The 17,683-nt window shown below is 43.4% G+C and overlaps 1 protein-coding gene across 1 annotated transcript in view; it reads left to right on the top strand.

The window, feature by feature from the left end:
* PDE6B (phosphodiesterase 6B) overlaps positions 1–17,683 on the top strand; it is a gene marked incomplete at its 5' end in the record, with an annotated part of 28,061 nt that overhangs the window by 4,964 nt on the left and 5,414 nt on the right. Inside the window, 13 exons of the mRNA XM_083482075.1 lie at positions 355–419; positions 882–948; positions 1,284–1,331; positions 2,061–2,210; positions 4,138–4,281; positions 6,649–6,714; positions 7,869–8,015; positions 8,827–8,934; positions 10,594–10,703; positions 11,613–11,700; positions 12,326–12,426; positions 14,255–14,362; positions 17,093–17,156. Of these exons, the coding sequence (XP_083338201.1) occupies positions 355–419; positions 882–948; positions 1,284–1,331; positions 2,061–2,210; positions 4,138–4,281; positions 6,649–6,714; positions 7,869–8,015; positions 8,827–8,934; positions 10,594–10,703; positions 11,613–11,700; positions 12,326–12,426; positions 14,255–14,362; positions 17,093–17,156 (1,266 nt within the window). The remainder of the gene's footprint in view (positions 1–354; positions 420–881; positions 949–1,283; positions 1,332–2,060; positions 2,211–4,137; positions 4,282–6,648; positions 6,715–7,868; positions 8,016–8,826; positions 8,935–10,593; positions 10,704–11,612; positions 11,701–12,325; positions 12,427–14,254; positions 14,363–17,092; positions 17,157–17,683) is intronic.

Below are 17,683 nucleotides of genomic sequence, written 5' to 3' on the forward strand. Positions count from 1 at the left end.
CTGACAATAAATATCTTGTTTCACCACTTGGTCACTTGGTCCAAAGCAGACGACCCCATGACAGGCAAAGCAAGGTCAACCGGAAAGAGGGCGGGCGGGCAGGTGATCCGATGCACTCTGCAAAGAGAAAGAGAAACCAGAGTGCACCAATATTTATAGACTATGGTCCCACCCACCCAATTTGCAACATACAATTTGCCCCAGCAACCTGGTTACCCAATCATGATGCCAGGCAACAACTATTAACCTGCCTGGCAACAAGAGGCCTGGCTTGGTGGCCCACACGGCAACACGTGCTCTCATTTATTGGAGAGCACGCTTTGCTATGAATTCCCATTTCTGTTCTATTTGTAGGAGATCATCTTTTATAAAGTCATTGATTATATCTTACATGGAAAGGAGGAAATCAAAGTCATCCCGTAAGTAAAAAAGAAATGACCTCATGGGCAATGCAAAACTATTTAAGGTACAGGAGCCTTGTTCTCTTTTTCATCTGGCCACTTTATTTGCAAAATATATTTGTAAGACAACATTAGGAACTCTTATTGAATCATACCCCACAACTGTCACCATTTTTTCCACACAAGAGAACAGCAGCCATTTGGGGTTCTGCAATTTCTCTGTGAAAAGAACACGGGGGGGGGGGGGCTGCGATCTCATGTGGGTTGTGTGACTCGCCCATGAACATGGCCCAGAAAACATGCAACCCGGTTTTTGGCCTGGACATGTTGGAGGGTATGAAATGTTAGAAGGGAAAGTATCAGGAGGCTGGGATTGCAGTAAAGTTCTTTAAGCATTTCAGCACGAGTAATTTAAGTGTGTTCTGTTTGTAGCCAATCCTAATTTGATCAACGTTTTTGTGCATTTTCCTTTCCATTTAGAAATCCTAAGCCAGATCACTGGGCATTGGTTAGTGGCCTTCCAACATACGTTGCAGAAACTGGTTTCGTAAGTATTTACATTAGCATATTTCCATGCTTCATCAAGACAACGTTGGCCAAGAGCTAAAGAACCATGGGATGACTTCCATGTGACCAAAAGAGCTTTGGACTGGTTCTTCTCAAGTAGCCCCTGCACTGTGCCGCATAGCAAGTAGCCATCTTGAAATGAAGGATAGTTTCAAAAGTAGTTTGTGCTATGACCTGGAGGTTGTGCAAGATCTTGGGTGGTCTTCGTAGGATGGCTTTGGATCAGATGACTTAAATAATTCTACTTTAGATTTAATTAACAGCATGTAAAAAATACAGATGGAAACTAAACATTTCTGCATATTTTTTTTTAAGATTTGCAACATTATGGATGCAGCTTCGGATGAGATGTTTACATTTCAGGTACTGTAAGTGTGTGATGGTTTTCATTGCTGCCTCCTGTATAATGTTGCGAGCCTCCATCCATAGTTCTTCAGGCACTCTGTCCACCAAATCTAAATCCTTAAACCTGTTCCTCACTTCCACTGTGTATTCATAGGGATTTGATTTAGATTGTATCTTACTGGCCCATTAGTTTTTCCTACTTTCTTCAGTTTAAGCTTGAATTTTGCTATAAGAAGCTGATGATCTGAGCCACGGTCAGCTCCAGGTCTTATTTTTGCTGCCTGTATAGAGCTTCTCCATCTTTGGCTGCAGAGAATATAATCAATCTGATTTCGATGCTGCCCATCTGGTGATGTCCATGTGTAGAGTCGTCTCTTGTGTTGTTGGAAAAAGAGTGTTTGTGATGACCAGCTTGTTCTCTTGGCAGAACTCTATTAGCCTTTGCCCTGCTTCATTTTGGTGCTCTGGTCCATGGGGTCACGAAGAGTTGGACACGACTAAATGACTAAACAACAACAACAAAGTGTGTGATTGCAGCTGTTCATGAGGGGTCCCCCATTGGTGTATCTTGGGAAGAAGGAATGAATGCTAAATCCATTTAAGTTTGTGATGCAGAGCTATGCTTCTAGCTTAAATATGGTACTGTCCATACGACATCCTCCTTTACCTTGGGTGAATAATAATATCACTATTATATTGGGACAATGTGCAATTTATAGTGACACATACTTCGTATGTTGCTTTAAGGAAAGTCCTGTTGATGAATCAGGGTGGATCATCAAAAATGTTCTCTCCATGCCAATAGTCAACAAAAAGGAAGAGATTGTTGGTGTTGCTACCTTTTACAACAGAAAAGATGGGAAGCCCTTTGATGAACAGGATGAAACACTAATGGAGGTGGGTTTCTTTATTGGAGCTGGAATTGAAAACAGATGTTCTTTTGCCCCATCTTTTTGTGCCTGCCAAACAGCCGTGTCACTCTTATGATAATATTTTATTCTCTTGTTAATTATGCTGTTTTAAATGTGCATTTTATATTTGACTTCACTTAGCAATTTTTGTGTGGGTTTTTTTAAAAAAAGTTTTTTGTTAACTTTGTTTGTGTTAAATATGTATTCTGCAGTTGACCTCCTTTGTAATGTTTCCTTTTGAAATCTTTAAGATAATATTTTAGTTTTCCATTAATTATGTTGCTTTGACAGATTGGTTTGTTGATATTTTATTGGTGTTTTAATATGCTGTAAACCGCTTTGAGATTTTTCTTAAAAATATAAACCGGTGTAGAAATGAAATGAATAATAATAATAATAAAAGACAGTTGATTGCAAAATACTAACACAATTCTGCAATAAACCAACAGAGTTACCGTAATCTTGTACTAGCCTTAGGTTCCTACTCCATGCAGTATGCAAATAAATAGTTACCTGATGTATCGAGCTAGCCTCCATTTCTTAAATGTTGGTCTCCCACTTCTTTTTATGCTACTTCCATCAGTACCCAACTCTGCTACAAACCCATTTTACCTTCAAGTTGTACCGTATGTCTCTCTCACACCTTTAGGCCACTCTTGAACTGGCTTTCTGTACCCTACCGTGCTCATTTAAACCTCCCCCTTGACTTGAGATAGTTACTGATTCTCCCCAGCTATTGTATCATCTTTTGCTTTCTCCGGCTCCTCTTCTCTTTGATTGTCTACAATTAAACCTTGTTCCAAATCCATGGTTTTATGTGCATTTCCCTTAGCTTCTTCTGCATATCATCTTCAAAAAGTCATCAAAATAGCCTTCATCTGTTGGGATATGAGAGCTCGCCAGCTGCGTGATAGCAGCACATTGTTTACATCATGTGATTCTTATGATGTTACTGAGCGTGAGACAGGACGTCCTACGCTGCTCTCAAGGTTGTGTTCTCAGTGTAACTTGAGACCTTCCTGTCGTTGTTTTCTCATCAACCAGGAGCCCTCAATATGTGTTTGGACTGAGTTCCTGAACAACATCTGGAGAGCACTGGGTTGGCAAAAGCTGCTCTAAAGCTTTATCTCTTTCTTCTTTGATTTATCATTCAGAGGCAGATTTAGGGCTGCAAAACCAGTTCCACCATACAGGGTACAGGAGCCAAGGGGGCATCTTCCTGCCTTCTTCCCAAAGGCTAGTAAATGCTGGGCTTTGGGAAGAAGGCCTGAGGGCTCTGACAGGGTCCTCGGGTCCGCCTGTCTCCTTCCCAACGCCTAGGTAACGCTCACCTAGCTTTGGGAAGGAAGCAAGAGGGCTCTAGGACCCTGCGCCTCCCTCCCAAAGCCTAGTGAGCCCTCACCAGGCTGTGAGAAAGCAGCTTTGGGTTGGTGGTGGTGGGGGAGCATCAAATTTTGGCCTCGCACATATTACCAAGGTCCACCTCTGTATCATTCCCTCCAGTAATGGGCTTGTAGTTGTTCTTTTTAATTTGCTGCTGTTTTTTTTAAAAGATTTTTGTTTTTAAAATCATGATATTGCTAGTGTGTTTTTAACCTGTGGTGTTAGCCACCTCGGCCATTTCCTTGACTGTAAAAAGTCAGAATAAAAATCCTAATAATAGTTAATAAACATGTACGTATCACCACCGTATTAGTACTGTTCTTTAAGAGACATCACTGAGATCTGGGAGAAGGAGAAGGGCCAACTCCTGTGCAGCTGTAATAATAATAATAATAATAATAATAATAATAATAATAATAATAATAATAATTTTTATTTATACCCCGCCCTCCCCAGCCAAGGCCGGGCTCAGGGCAGCTAACAAGCAATAATAATAATAATAAATAGTAACTTTTGTTTTATTTCCCAAGTCCTTGACACAGTTCCTTGGCTGGTCTGTGCTCAATACGGATACCTATGATAAGATGAACAAGCTGGAGAATCGAAAGGATATCGCACAGGACATGGTGCTCTACCACGTGCAATGCGACAAGAATGAAATACAAGCAATACTGGTATGGTTTTTAAAACCCTTGGTTTTTTCCCCTCACTCCAAAACCACTTGTTAATATTTTAAACATTCAAATCCAGGCTTCTCCCCATTTCGAATGTTGCCAATCAGTTGAAATTAGTGTTCTAGGACCACCACCACCCAATTTTTTTTACTTTACTCATATTTTTGGGGAAACCAGTGTTGCTTTCATCATGTCACAAAAACTGGCAACACTGAAATAGAAACTCACACATCCATGAGCCCTGATATCTTGCAACCACATGACAAATATCCAAGTAACACACAAATATGTGTAATAAAGGCCCGACAGATTTTTGTTTTCGTTTTTTCACTGGAAAGCAGCATCAGAAGTCTGCGGTTTTGAGCAGAGTAGGGGGAAGTGGAAATGGCTGCCCCTTTCATGTTGGCCATTCTCCTAATTAAATCATCCCCACAAACCGCTTTGCCCCCCAGCCACCTGGGTTCTAGATCATAGCTGTCAACCGTCCCTTATTTGGCAGGAAACCCCCTTATCTATGCCAGCGCCGTTTCCCGCTGCTGTCCCGGATTGATGATGTCCCTTAAATTTCCCAGGTTTCATGCTCGCCCGGCTCGGGAGGGAAGCAGTGGCTCAGGGTCCTCTGCCTCCAGAGAGCTAGAGCGTCTCTGTCTCTCCCTTTCCCCCCTCAGGGGCGCATCGTGAGGAGACGGGTGGCGGCGGGCGGGTGGGCAGTCCCTCTCTTGCAAGACTTCTGCCGTGCTGCCAGGGGAAGCCAGAGGCGGCGGCGGCTGAGGAGGCGGCCTGAGGGAGGAGGAAGAGGAGGGGATGGGGAGGGACACAAAAGGGTGGCGCTTCAGCGGCTGCCGCAGCGCCACAACCGCCTCATGCCGGGCTGGCGGGCAGCGTGGGTGAGAGTCTCTCCCCCTCCCTCTCTCGGGCGGGGAAGGGCCGATGGAACTCCTCGCTCCAAGACGACAGCATCCCTGACGTGCTGCTTAGCATCCCCTCCAGCCAGTGCAGCATCTTAATGTAGTGATTTCCCCCTCTGCATCCCTTTCATAACTCTATATTTATAAATCACTTGTCCATCCATAGTTCAAATTTTTACTACAGGTTTTCTGTCAATCCTACCAGTGTCTGTAACTCTTTACAGTAGCTTTTCAAATAAATTATAAATTTCCCCCATTCTTTATTAAAGAGGTCCTCTTCCTGGTTTCTAATTCTGCCTGAAAGCTTTGCCATCTCCACGTCGTTCATCAGTTTTGTCTGCCCCTCTTCTTTGGCGGGAGTTGTAGACCCTTAGGATCATCTAGTCCAACCCCCTGCAAAACACAGTCAGTCCCAGCCAAAGCAGAATGGCTCCATCAGTGCCGGATTTCTGTAGAAGCTAAGCCAAAATCCCTTATTTTGGCTGCTGGTCCCTTATTTTCAAATCTGTAAGTTGACAGCTATGTTCTAGATGCATATTTACCTTTCCCTAGAACCCTGACATGGGGAAGGCATCTTGGGTGGCCAATTTTGAGTGAGAAAATGGTTGGTGGAGAAAGGGATAAACAACAAGCCCTCCTTCCCTGCTATTCCTCCATTCAAAGTGTACAGGCTTATGAGGCTGCTTTTCAATTATGTGTAATATACTCCTTGAAAAGAATATTTGCTTCAATACTGCAGACGGAAGGATTGAATATACTTCCCAAGTAGGGACGAGGAAGACATGTAGAGGGAGAGAGGGCACTTTTGTAATAATTTGGATGTTTAAATTGCTTTTAAAGGGTTATGTAAGTTTGCATGAGGAAGAGTTGTCAAGTCTCACTCTTTAAAGTACAGTATGCACCCATATATATATATATATATATATATATATATATATATATATATATGCACAAAGAAAGTTGGTCTCTGTGACTGTGTACACATTTCCATTTACTACAGCTCCACTGCCCTCCCACTGCTGTGGACAGATTAAGTTTGAAGCTGTGGACACATGATGTTAGCCGCAACCCATATTTATCCTGTTGTTTCTTGAGAACTTATGTCTTATGTGTTTTCCCTCACACCATCTGATTTGAAAATGTAAGCCACATTCACTTCACAGTTCAGCTGAGGTGTGTACATTTGAGACAGCTGCTGCACATGCTCAGTGGGCTACTTCCTGAGTCAGAGTTCAGGGAGTCTTACAGGCACAGGGAAAACTAATGTGTCCATTAGCCTTTGCATGAGTGGTATTTCAGACACTTGTCAGTAGGTGCCAGAATGACATTTGCTCAGCAGCCTCACACACCCTGTCACCAGTAGCATCCTTGTAGCATTAGATCTGCCTTAGGCACCAAAACGTCTTGGCCCATCTCTGAGTGTTGTCAGCCATAATTCAGCTTGTACATGTCTCCACAGCCGACACGACAGAAACTTGGGAAAGAGGTTGCTGAGTGTGATGAGGAAGAGTTGACTGCAGTTCTAGTGAGTGTCCACATGGCTTGTTCTGGGTTAATACCCTTCTTTTGAAATTTCACAGTTAAACTTTCTCCCCTGCCAAAGTCATACAACACAGATTATAATATAACCAGGGGAAACATCTCCCCCAGCAGAGCTGGGTGTGCAAGGCGTATCAGCAGAGTCCAATATCAAAGAATATGATCGATACTATTGGGGTGGACAATAAATGGCAAAAGTGGTGTTGTCTCCCGGCCCAGCTCCTGGCATCTGGTCAATTTTTATGGTGCAGCTTTTACATGTAAAAAAGCAAAATTGATTTTTAGTGTGTGATTCCCCCAACCAGCTCTGTCAGCAGAAGGACTTCTGCTTGCTTCCTCCTCTCAAAAAACCCTCAAAAATTGGCTTGGGGGATCTGGAAGAATCCCCAAAACACTGTGGGGGGAGAGGGGAGGGTGTGTTGTTCTGTCTTGCAAGATTGAACATTATGCAGATGGAATGATTGGAAGAACGCAACACTGAACTCCATCTGTAAAAAAAGAATAGAAGGGAGGGAAAGTTGTTCCTTACTTTAATGCTACTTCTTGGTTAAGTGTTGGTTTTACTATCAATCTTTTTCACTCACTTGGAGGTTGTGTTGTGTAGAAAACCGCACACTTTGGGCTCCTAAGAATACAGGGTAACTAAACTTTCAGTAGCTACTTCAATTGCTGCCGTCTCTGAATAAACCAAAAGTGGTACTGACACAAAATCTTAAAACAGGAAAGCGGAATGAGTGATATTGCTTAGATCCCAAGACCAGTTTGACTCAGGCTATTAGTATTGTATCTAATCTCAGGCTATCTTAGTATTGTATATATTTATTAATGAAATTGGTGCAACAAACGTTATTTGGGCAACCCCATAACAAAGTTCTCTCGGCAGCCTACAATAAATATCCATTGGCCAAAAGAGAAGAGAATCTTTGGCAATTGATTTAGCTCCTTTGTATAAGCAAAATTTGGCTCCCATCACAGCAGTAAGCAGCGCCAACACAAATATTATTGTGTCAATCACATATGGGCACATAAAAATAATTAGCCCAGCAGCTGCAGTTCGGGAGATCTTTGAGAAATTCTTGGTACTTAGTCAGTGGGACTTGCACCACTTCAACCAATGCTGCAACTCTCCCCCTGCTCCAGAAAGAACAACTTCCAGATCCTGCACAATTTGAGATCTACGCTTTCCACTTTTCTGATTTGGAATGGACTGAACTCGACCTTGTGAAATGTGGCATTCAGATGTATTATGAACTTGGAGTGGTGAAAAAATTCCAGATTCCACAGGAGGTAAGTGACCACTTTAATCTGTAGGCTAATTCTCTCAGTTGTCCACATGAGGATATTGTATACTACATATATTTTCCTTTGACCTGTTGTTTGTCTGTAACATATTTTGGTCCCTTGACTATTAAATCCTAATTGAATGACTGGCATCTACCCACTTCTCCCAAGCTCCAGAAAATCCATCAGACAGCAGCAGCAGCAAACTGCATGAGGAACCCACACTCTGGTAGAGACTTGCAGCCATTTGGAGGCTGCGATTCTTTCCTCTGAGACCTGATTTGCCCCAAAATTTTGCAATTAGAACATCTGAGGTCTAGGGAAAACTTGTATATACTTTCCCCTCTCCTTAGTAATGTTCATTTAATTTATTGCAATGAAAGCTTAGCAGGCAGATTCCAAAAATACAGTGGTGCCTCGCAAGACGAAATTAATCCGTTCCGCGAGTCTCTTCGTCTTGCGGTTTTTTCGTCTTGCAAAGCACGGCTATTAGCAGCTTAGCGGCTATTAACGGCTTAGCGGCTTTAAGAAAAAGGAAACAAACTCGCAAGAACTCGCAAGACGTTATGTCTTGCGAAGCAAGCGCATAGGGAAATTCGTCTTGCGGAACGACTCCAAAAATGGAAAACTCTTTCGTCTTGCGCGTTTTTCGTCTTGCGAGGTACCACTGTACTCCAGAAAGTGAGCCAGCGGTTGGTTGGTTGGTTGGTTTGTTTGTTAACCCCCATCCACCCCTTATATTTTATGACAACTATCTCATCTGTTTCTGAGTGCAGAGTTTTCAAAACCTGTGCTTACTAAAGTTCTGTTTTCCCAGGTCCTGGTGAGGTTCATATATTCCGTCAGCAAGGGTTACAGAAGGATCACCTATCACAACTGGCGCCATGGCTTCAACGTTGCACAAACCATGTTCACACTTCTCATGGTATCTCGGTCTTTACTGATGTTTTTCCTTCCCAAGATGCTCTTTCAGCTGAGATCAACTGCCCTTTCTTTACATGACTTTTATCCTACCATCGCCTTGACTTAGACTGCCTTTGTCCTTAAATGAACAAAGAATAAGTCTTACTAAAGGAAGAGTTATCAGCCTTTTCTGAGACTGTTTGTCTGTTTTTGCAGAATTTTAATCCCACTCTTCAGCCCCAAAAGCTCCCAATGTGGGAGCTTAGAGCCCCTACTGTCAGGTTTACACAGTGCTTCTTCCCCCCCCCCAAAAAATGTTTAGGGGTACTTTCATTTTCCTACTCATATTAAAATACTGCCCCTCAACGAGGCCAAACTTAGATTCATAAAATGTTTTGGGGTATGCGTACCCCTGCGTTCCCCAGGGGAAAAAGCACTGGGTTTACAAACTAAAGGACACACACACAACACAAAAGGAAAGTGGGTTGTGTCTTTTTTGTGAGGGGTGGGGAATAAGCAAACTCCGGTGCAAGTTCTTGGTTACAAGGTCTTCTAATGGCTTGAGAGCAGTACATGTGAAAAGGATCTAGGAGTCTTGGTTGACCACAAACTTGACATGAGCCATCAGTGTGACGCGGCAGCTAAAAAAGCCAATGCAATTCTGGGCTGCATCAATAGGAGTATAGCATCTAGATCAAGGGAAGCAATAGTGCCACTGTATTCTGCTCTGGTCAGACCTCACCTGGAGTACTGTGTCCAGTTCTGGGCACCACAATTCAAGAAGGACACTGACAAACTGGAACGTGTCCAGAGGAGGGCAACCAAAATGGTCAAAGGCCTGGAAACGATGCCTTATGAGGAACGGCTAAGGGAGCTGGGCATGTTTAGCCTGGAGAAGAGGAGGTTAAGGTGTGATATGATAGCCATGTTCAAATATATAAAAGGATGTCACATAGAGGAGGGAGAAAGGTTGTTTTCTGCTGCTCCAGAGAAGCGGACACGGAGCAATGGATCCAAACTACAAGAAAGAAGATTCCACCTAAACATTAGGAAGAACTTCCTGACAGTAAGAGCTGTTCGACAGTGGAATTTGCTGCCAAGGAGTGTGGTGGAGTCTCCTCCTTTGGAGGTCTTTAAGCAGAGGCTTGACAACCATATGTCAGGAGTGCTCTGATGGTGTTTCCTGCTTGGCAGGGGGTTGGACTCGATGGCCCTTGTGGTCTCTTCCAACTCTATGATTCTGTGATTCTATAATGATCAATTAGGGTAGAAAAGTTCAAGGTGCAAAAGTTGCTGGTCTCTCAGCTGTTATGAGTGGTCCTGTATCTGTGCTTCCCCTTTAACATCTGCAGCAGCTTCTAGCTAATGTTTTCTGCCTTTGCTGTCCTATCTATGAAGCACTTAAGAACTCAGAAGGGTCTGTGGAATAAGTTTATACAGCCAGTGGAATCAAGCAGTAAAAAAATTCCTGAGCTATATACTACTTCACACCACAGGTGGAGGGATTAAGGATTGTATATTTGAATGCTTTTCACTTTAAATGCATCTTGCATTCCAAGGTCAAATTTTAGTTCTGTATCTGCCTAGTAGAATAGGTTTTGTGACTACTAGTAAGTAGCAATGCCAAGTGAATTTTCTACTAGAAGCACTAATCAAAACCTGTGATCCTTACACGGTGTAGACAGGCAATCTGAAACAGTACTACACAGATCTTGAAGCGCTTGCAATGGTGACTGCGGCTTTGTGTCATGATATTGACCATCGAGGGACCAACAATCTTTATCAGATGAAGTAGGTTCTATTGTGCTGGTGTTTGATGTGCGCGAGGTTTTTAAAGTATGCAAAGTCTAGCCAGCTTTCAAAGAATTTTAAATATTTGTGTTAATTCTTTACTGTCTGCAGTTTTAGATATGATTTTATTCTTCCTAATTGATATGCCTTTCTGTTGATTTTTGTTGTTGTAAATTGTTGTAAACCTCTCTGGAATTAACAATGAAGCATAGTCTGAAAGTGTGTTGAGAAGAATACATCTATCATAGCTCAAGGGCACAGTTTCAGCTGGCCAGATGGAAGGAGGTGAAGTGTAGGTGGGTTCCCACAAGGCAATACACAGTTATAACAGCAAAGAACCTTTATTGAGCTAACAGAACTGGACAACAGGGGCAAAGCAACTGCTTATATACATTTCTGAAGGCCTGGGCCACTCCCAACGTTATCGGCTGTCTAAACTTCCAATCTGCGAATCACGACTCAGAGTTTAAGGGCCAATGGCAGAGGCCCAAATCCTGAAATGTTCTGTGATAGGATACCATGTATCAAATCAGAACACAGGAGCTCAGAATCCTTAGTCCGGACTCAAGCTCAGGCAAACACAGACCACTGAATACATAACAGGAGGGGTGGGGAGATTGTTCAGCTGCTGTTCTGTGGGTTCTCCAATTTGGGAGGGGAAACCCCATTGCTCAAGCAGAAGTCCTTGCACGGGCTTCCATGGACAGTATTCTGGCTCTTTGTACATAACTTTCACCGTCAAGCTCTTCTTGAAAAGAGCTTAAACTCACAGTTTAAGAAACGAAAATATCTGGTTGCTATTTTTGTTTTGTTTCTCCAGTCCAAAAATAACATTTTGCATGCTAAGCTTTGCTTTTTGTTTCTAACTATCCCCTTTCAATTTTGTCCTTCGGAAATATTTCCTAATAGATCACAACACGCGTTAGCCAAACTTCATGGTTCATCCATTCTAGAGAGACACCACTTGGAATTTGGCAAGTTTCTACTCTCAGAAGAGGTTCGTGGTCCATACTTTTCATACCGCATATTAGGAGAAATGCTGATTAGATTTCGCATAGGTTTTTTTGTTTTTTAAACTACAGACTGATGTGGAAATAAGGAGAGCTGAGCTTAACAGCGGGGAAGTGAGAAACCGAGAGAAACCAAAACTGACAGATTTCTCTCTATGTGAGACAAAGTATTAGGGGGAAAGATGTAGATATCCAAAATGATGCATGACAGACGAATTCTAAATAAAAAATTCCTTCCAGTAGCACCTTAAAGACCAACTAAGTTAGTTCTTGGTATGAGCTTTCGTGTGCATGCACACTTCTTCAGATACACTGAAACAGAAGTTGCCAGATCCTTCTATATAGTGAGAAGGTGGGGAGGGGTATTACTCAGAAGGGTGGTGGGAATGGGAGATTGGCAGATAGCTGAGATGAGCCTGTTGACGACTCTTAATGACTGCAATAGGTCTTACAGGAAAAGGCAAGGGGTGAGAAGGTGAGAAATGGCCTAGTCATGTATAATGAGATAAGAATCCAATGTCTCTGTTCAGACCAGGTCTCTCCATAGTTTTAATTTGAATTTTAGATGAATTCTAGTCTTCCACTCTGATTTATGCATTCCCCCCTCTTTAGTCTCTGAACATTTACCAGAACCTTAACCGGAGGCAATTTGAACACGTGAATCACTTGATGGATATTGCCATTATAGCTACGGACTTAGCATTGTACTTCAAGTAAGTTATTAATAGATTTGCTACGGAAATTCAAAATGGTGGATGTTTTCCTTCAAAGTATTCATTTATATTCTTATGGAGAAGGAAGCAGAACAAACTGAGGGATATAGGATTGGCCTCCACCCTGGCATCGTATCTCAAGTGCCCACACAGTCTATTTAGGAGATACACTACAGTTCTTTTTCTTCCAGGGACAATTGCCCCCCGGCTGTTGCTGGCAAAACAACACACACAACACAAAAAGGGAATGGGAGGGGTGGAAGAGTGATTGCTGAGGCAAAGCAGCAGAGCCACACAGTTCTTTGTATAGAAAGTGGTTTATTTGCTTTGGTTCAAGTTAAAGCCAAGGATAGGAAGACAACTCTTAAAAACTTCCTACGTGCATGCATTTAGCCTGCAGAAAATATCCCGTTGGCTTTCCATTTTAGAGACAATCTGGTCTGGTCTACAACAACAAAGCATATAAAAACAAACAGCAGTAAAACACTGCCATTTACTGCCTTTGAGTAATAGCCAATGTGGTGTAGTGGTTAAGAGCGGTAGACTCGTAATCTGGTGAACCGGGTTCGATTCCCTGCTCCTCCACCTGCAGCTGCTGGGTGACCTTGGGCCAGTCACACTTCTCTGAAGTCTCTCAGTCCCACTCACCTCACAGAGTGTTTGTTGTGGGGGAGGAAGGGAAAGGAGAATGTTAGCTGCTTTGAGACTCCGTAGGGTAGTGATAAAGCGGGATATCAAATCCAAACTCTAATAATAATAATAATAATAATAATAATAATAATAATAATAATTTATTATTTATACCTCACCCATCTGGCTGGGTTTCCCCAGCTACTCTGGGCGGCTTCCAACAAAGTATTAAAATACAGTGGTCTGTTAAACATTAAAAGCTTCCCTAAACAGGGCTGCCTTCAGATGTCTTCTAAAAGTCTGGTAGTTGTTCTTCTCTTTGACATCTGGTGGGAGGGCGTTCCACAGGGCGGGTGCCACTACCGAGAAGGCCCTCTGCCTGGTTCCTTGTAACTTGGCTTCTCGCAATGAGGCAACCGCCAGAAGGCCCTCTGCGCTAGACCTCAGTGTCCAGGCAGAACGATGGGGGTGGAGACGCTCCTTCAGGTATACTGGACCGAGGCTGTTTAGGGCTTTAAAGGTCAGCACCAACACTTTGAATTGTGCTCGGAAACGTACTGGGAGCCAATGTAGGTCTTTCAAGACCAGTGTTATGTGGTCTCGGCAGCCAAATAGTGGCTGAGTAGTGTCCAGATAAGATCTCTGTCCAATGCTAGGACAGTCCCAGGGACAAAACCTTATCTAATACAGTGAAGGGAGTTTTATCTCATAGGTTCTTTCTCATTCTTCTGATCTTTGTGAGTGTATCTTGGAAGAAAGGCGAGAGATAAGGAGAAAATGTGGTATATGAGCTAACTATGGCTATACCCACTGCTTCCCCACCCTCCATAAAAATGAGGTGCCAATATTTGTATACTGATAAAAGTGCCACCAGCACAAAATGGCTCCCCTAGACAGCAAAAACTAATGGCAATCCATACCTGTGAGTATCATCACAAAATATGCACAGGCTTTATCTAAGGGAAGTGAGATAAGCCCATAAGGAAATTCTTTTGGAGGACACCACTTACACGCCCTCTTTACTTACTCAAGGATGTTACTCATCTTCCAGAAGTAACTTGAGTGATTAAAAAAACACACCTTGAAGAGCTTTTGCTCTTAGTATTGGGCTATCGAAAGGTGATATGAATTCATATCAAGGCATAGAAAGGGTTTAACCTTTCATTTCCTATCTGCAACCTTGTTTTGTTTTTTAAAGAAAGAGGACCATGTTTCAGAAGATTGTCGATGAATCCAAAACCTACAACAGTGAGAGAGAGTGGGTTGAATATTTGTCCTTGGAAACAACAAAAAAAGAGATTATCATGTAAGTGATTTTTTTTATCAAATCGAAACAAAAATGGTTTGCCTGAACAAATGAGTGACACTGAGCAACCATGATACCTGTTTCATATGCTAAATATTTATGCTGAGGTAAGCTGTTCAGTGACATCCTGAGATGTTGCAAATTAACAGGCTGAAAGGAAAACAGCACGCTGTTGCGTGAGAAGAACAAAGGAACATTTATTGTCTTCGCTGGCCAGACAGACAGGCTCAGTGGATTAGCATCCAGCAGGACTGAGCACCCTCTGAAGAAGGGGGCTTCCTAATAGACTTTCCCCTTATCTGTTAAGACTATACATATGCATGGAGTACCTTCCAATCATTTGGGAATAACGCCCTACTAATGATTCCATATGGGACGCGGGTGGCGCTGTGGGTTAAAGCCTCAGCGCCTAGGGCCTGCCGATCGAAAGGTCGGCGGTTCGAATCCCCGCGGCGGGGTGCGCTCCCGCTGCTCGGTCCCAGCGCCTGCCAACCTAGCAGTTCGAAAGCACCCCCGGGTGCAAGTAGATAAATAGGTACCGCTTACCAGCGGGAAGGTAAACGGCGTTCCGTGTGCTGCGCTGGCTCGCCAGATGCAGCTTTGTCACGCTGGCCACGTGACCCGGAAGTGTCTCCGGACAGCGCTGGCCCCCGGCCTATAGATGTGAGATGGGCGCACAAACCCCAGAGTCTGTCAAGACTGGCCCGTTCGGGCAGGGGTACCTTTACCTTTACCTTTAATGATTCCATATAAGGACTCTGGTTAATTGCATATTAATTAAGCAAGCAAACAAAGGGCTCTCTGAGCACCTTCAGGCAGCATGTGGGCCTCTTCTGTATTTTGCATACACTTTGGTATGTGGTAACAAGATAAGGAATAAGGCCATTCCTGGTACCTTAAGGACAGAATGTCTCCTGATACAATAGGGCAACTCTTTGGTGCAAGATTAGCTGCAGGTCTCTAATTGCCACAATGGAAGGGCAGATGATGCTCTTGAGACCACATAATTGGTGCTTGCTACAGCAATAGATCATGGGGGGAGGGGGCAGGATCCCAGGAAAATACATTATTATGCTTTGGACCACAATCCCCCCACAGATGCCCTGACAAAGGAGCATCGGTATTGAATCCTTGTGGTAAGGACCTCCGATTTTTTTCAGGAACTAAAGCACAACTTAAACCCAATTTTGTTCATTGGGTTTGTTGGCATTATTATTTACATCTGCTTAAAGAGAACAAGGCGTTTGCTGTTTCATCTTCAGCCATGATCCATCTGTGCTGATTCAGCTGTTCCAGCTGTTCCCTTGAATCTGAAAAAAACAGATTGAGGATACTCCACAAGGTGTCTAAATCTACTCTCCAAAGCTTTTAACGGTTCCCTCCCACTAGGGCCCATGCTCAGAGCAGAGTGTGCTTCTCAGTAATTGAAACCAATTGGATTAGATGAGCCATTTTAGCAGCAGCTAAGGAACCAGGAGCCCTTTAGGAATGGGGATTAAAAATGGAAGCTTTAAAGACATGGGCAGCATGGCTAGCTGCTATATTAGCAACTACACTGCGTGCACGCACACACACACACACACACACACACACACACACACACAGGAATAGCACATATATATAGGGTGGGTTTTGAGGCATGAAAGGAAATAACTGTGCCAGTGTTCCGCAGTGCATCTTATACATTAGATGCCTAGGCATAAAAGCTCACCCCCTGTCTATGCTACTAAGTCTTTTATAGGAACTATAAACCCAGGATTAAGGAGATTTGACTACAAGGTCAAAAGAAGCAATCGTGTTATCTAGACATATGACAGGCTTGCCGCAGCCAACTGTACCATCCCAACTAAATTTAATAAATATGATTTCAGGATAAATTCTGGGGTATAGGGCAGAATCAAGGATTTTTGCCGCCTGAGGCAAAGGACAAGATGGCTTCCCCTCTCCACTTCATGCACAGAAACCATCTGGACTGGTAGTTGAGTACAGTGGTACCTCGGGTTAAGGAATTCGTTCCAGAGGTCCATACTTAACCTGAAACTGTTCTTAACCTGAAGCAGCACTTTAGCTAATGGGGCCTCCTGCTGCCGCCGCGCCGCCGGAGCACGATTTCTGTTCTCATCCTGAAGCAAAGGTCTTAACCTGAAGCACTATTTCTGGGTTAGCGGAGTATGTAACCTGAAGCGTATGTAACCTGAAGCGTATGTAACCCGAGGTACCACTGTATTATCGTTTCAACACTGGTCATGGGATAGTTTCCTTCACAGCAGCTGAGGCAGCAGTCTTGTTTGGGAAATGAGGGTAGACCGGGCCATCATCATAGGTCCTCCGACGGAGAGGAAAGGCTGGGGAGCTTCAGAGAACTGGTCCGGGTGCTGCTGCCACTGCCTGCTAATATTGGCTCTCTCAGGTGGGGCTGGTCCTGTTGGTGTAAAACAACACCAGGACAAAGTAGTTTCTGCAGCCAGGAGAAACAGACTTCTACACTCAAGTCTCCACTCTTTCTCCCTGCCAAACCCCACATTTCTCAGACTGATTCCACTCTGCCAGACCTCCTTGATGCCTTCTTAATGCTGTAACTGGGACTGCTTTTAAGATTGCTCGTAAGTTTAACATGTGCAAAATACAGCAGCAAATTGCTGCCCAGGACAGGGGGAACGGAACTTCTATTACCTGTCTTAACTGCACTGACTCTCTGTTTCTCTTCTGCCCCCCCCCCTTTTTCTATAGGGCTATGATGATGACTGCCTGTGACTTATCTGCTATCACGAAACCCTGGGAAATACAGAGTAAGGTCAGGTGCCCGGTGCAGAGTATCCATTCTTTAATGCATAGACTAAGAGCACATGACTGGGTGGTACTGTGGGTTAAACCACAGAGCCTAGGACTTGCCGATCAGAGGTTTGGCGGTTCGAATCCCCGCGACGGGGTGAGCTCCCGTTGCTTGGTCCCTGCTCCTGCCAACCTAGCAGTTCAAAAGCACGTCAAAGAGCAAGTAGATAAATAGGTACTTGCGTGGATATCATTCCTTTTAGTGTTCCTATCAATACAATTCAAAGGGGAGGCAGCCTATAAGATTTAACAAGCATATATATTTAATTTGAAAGCGTGTGAAAAAGTGTTCCGGGTCTAGTAGCAGAACCCAGAAGATGTAAGGAATTCTTTCCATGCATCAGTAGAGATTGGATTTTTAAAAATATGATTAACTTCAACGAAAGCTGGAAACAAAAAAGTTTGGGGAAAGAAGTAACCACTGAAACATGTTCCCCACCCTAATTATTCTAAAAGTGAGCACTGATAGCAGTAAGGGAATTTATTATC

Source organism: Podarcis liolepis (genome assembly GCF_965112155.1).
Source record: "Podarcis liolepis genome assembly, chromosome: 17".
NCBI classification, from domain to species: Eukaryota; Metazoa; Chordata; class Lepidosauria; order Squamata; family Lacertidae; genus Podarcis; species Podarcis liolepis.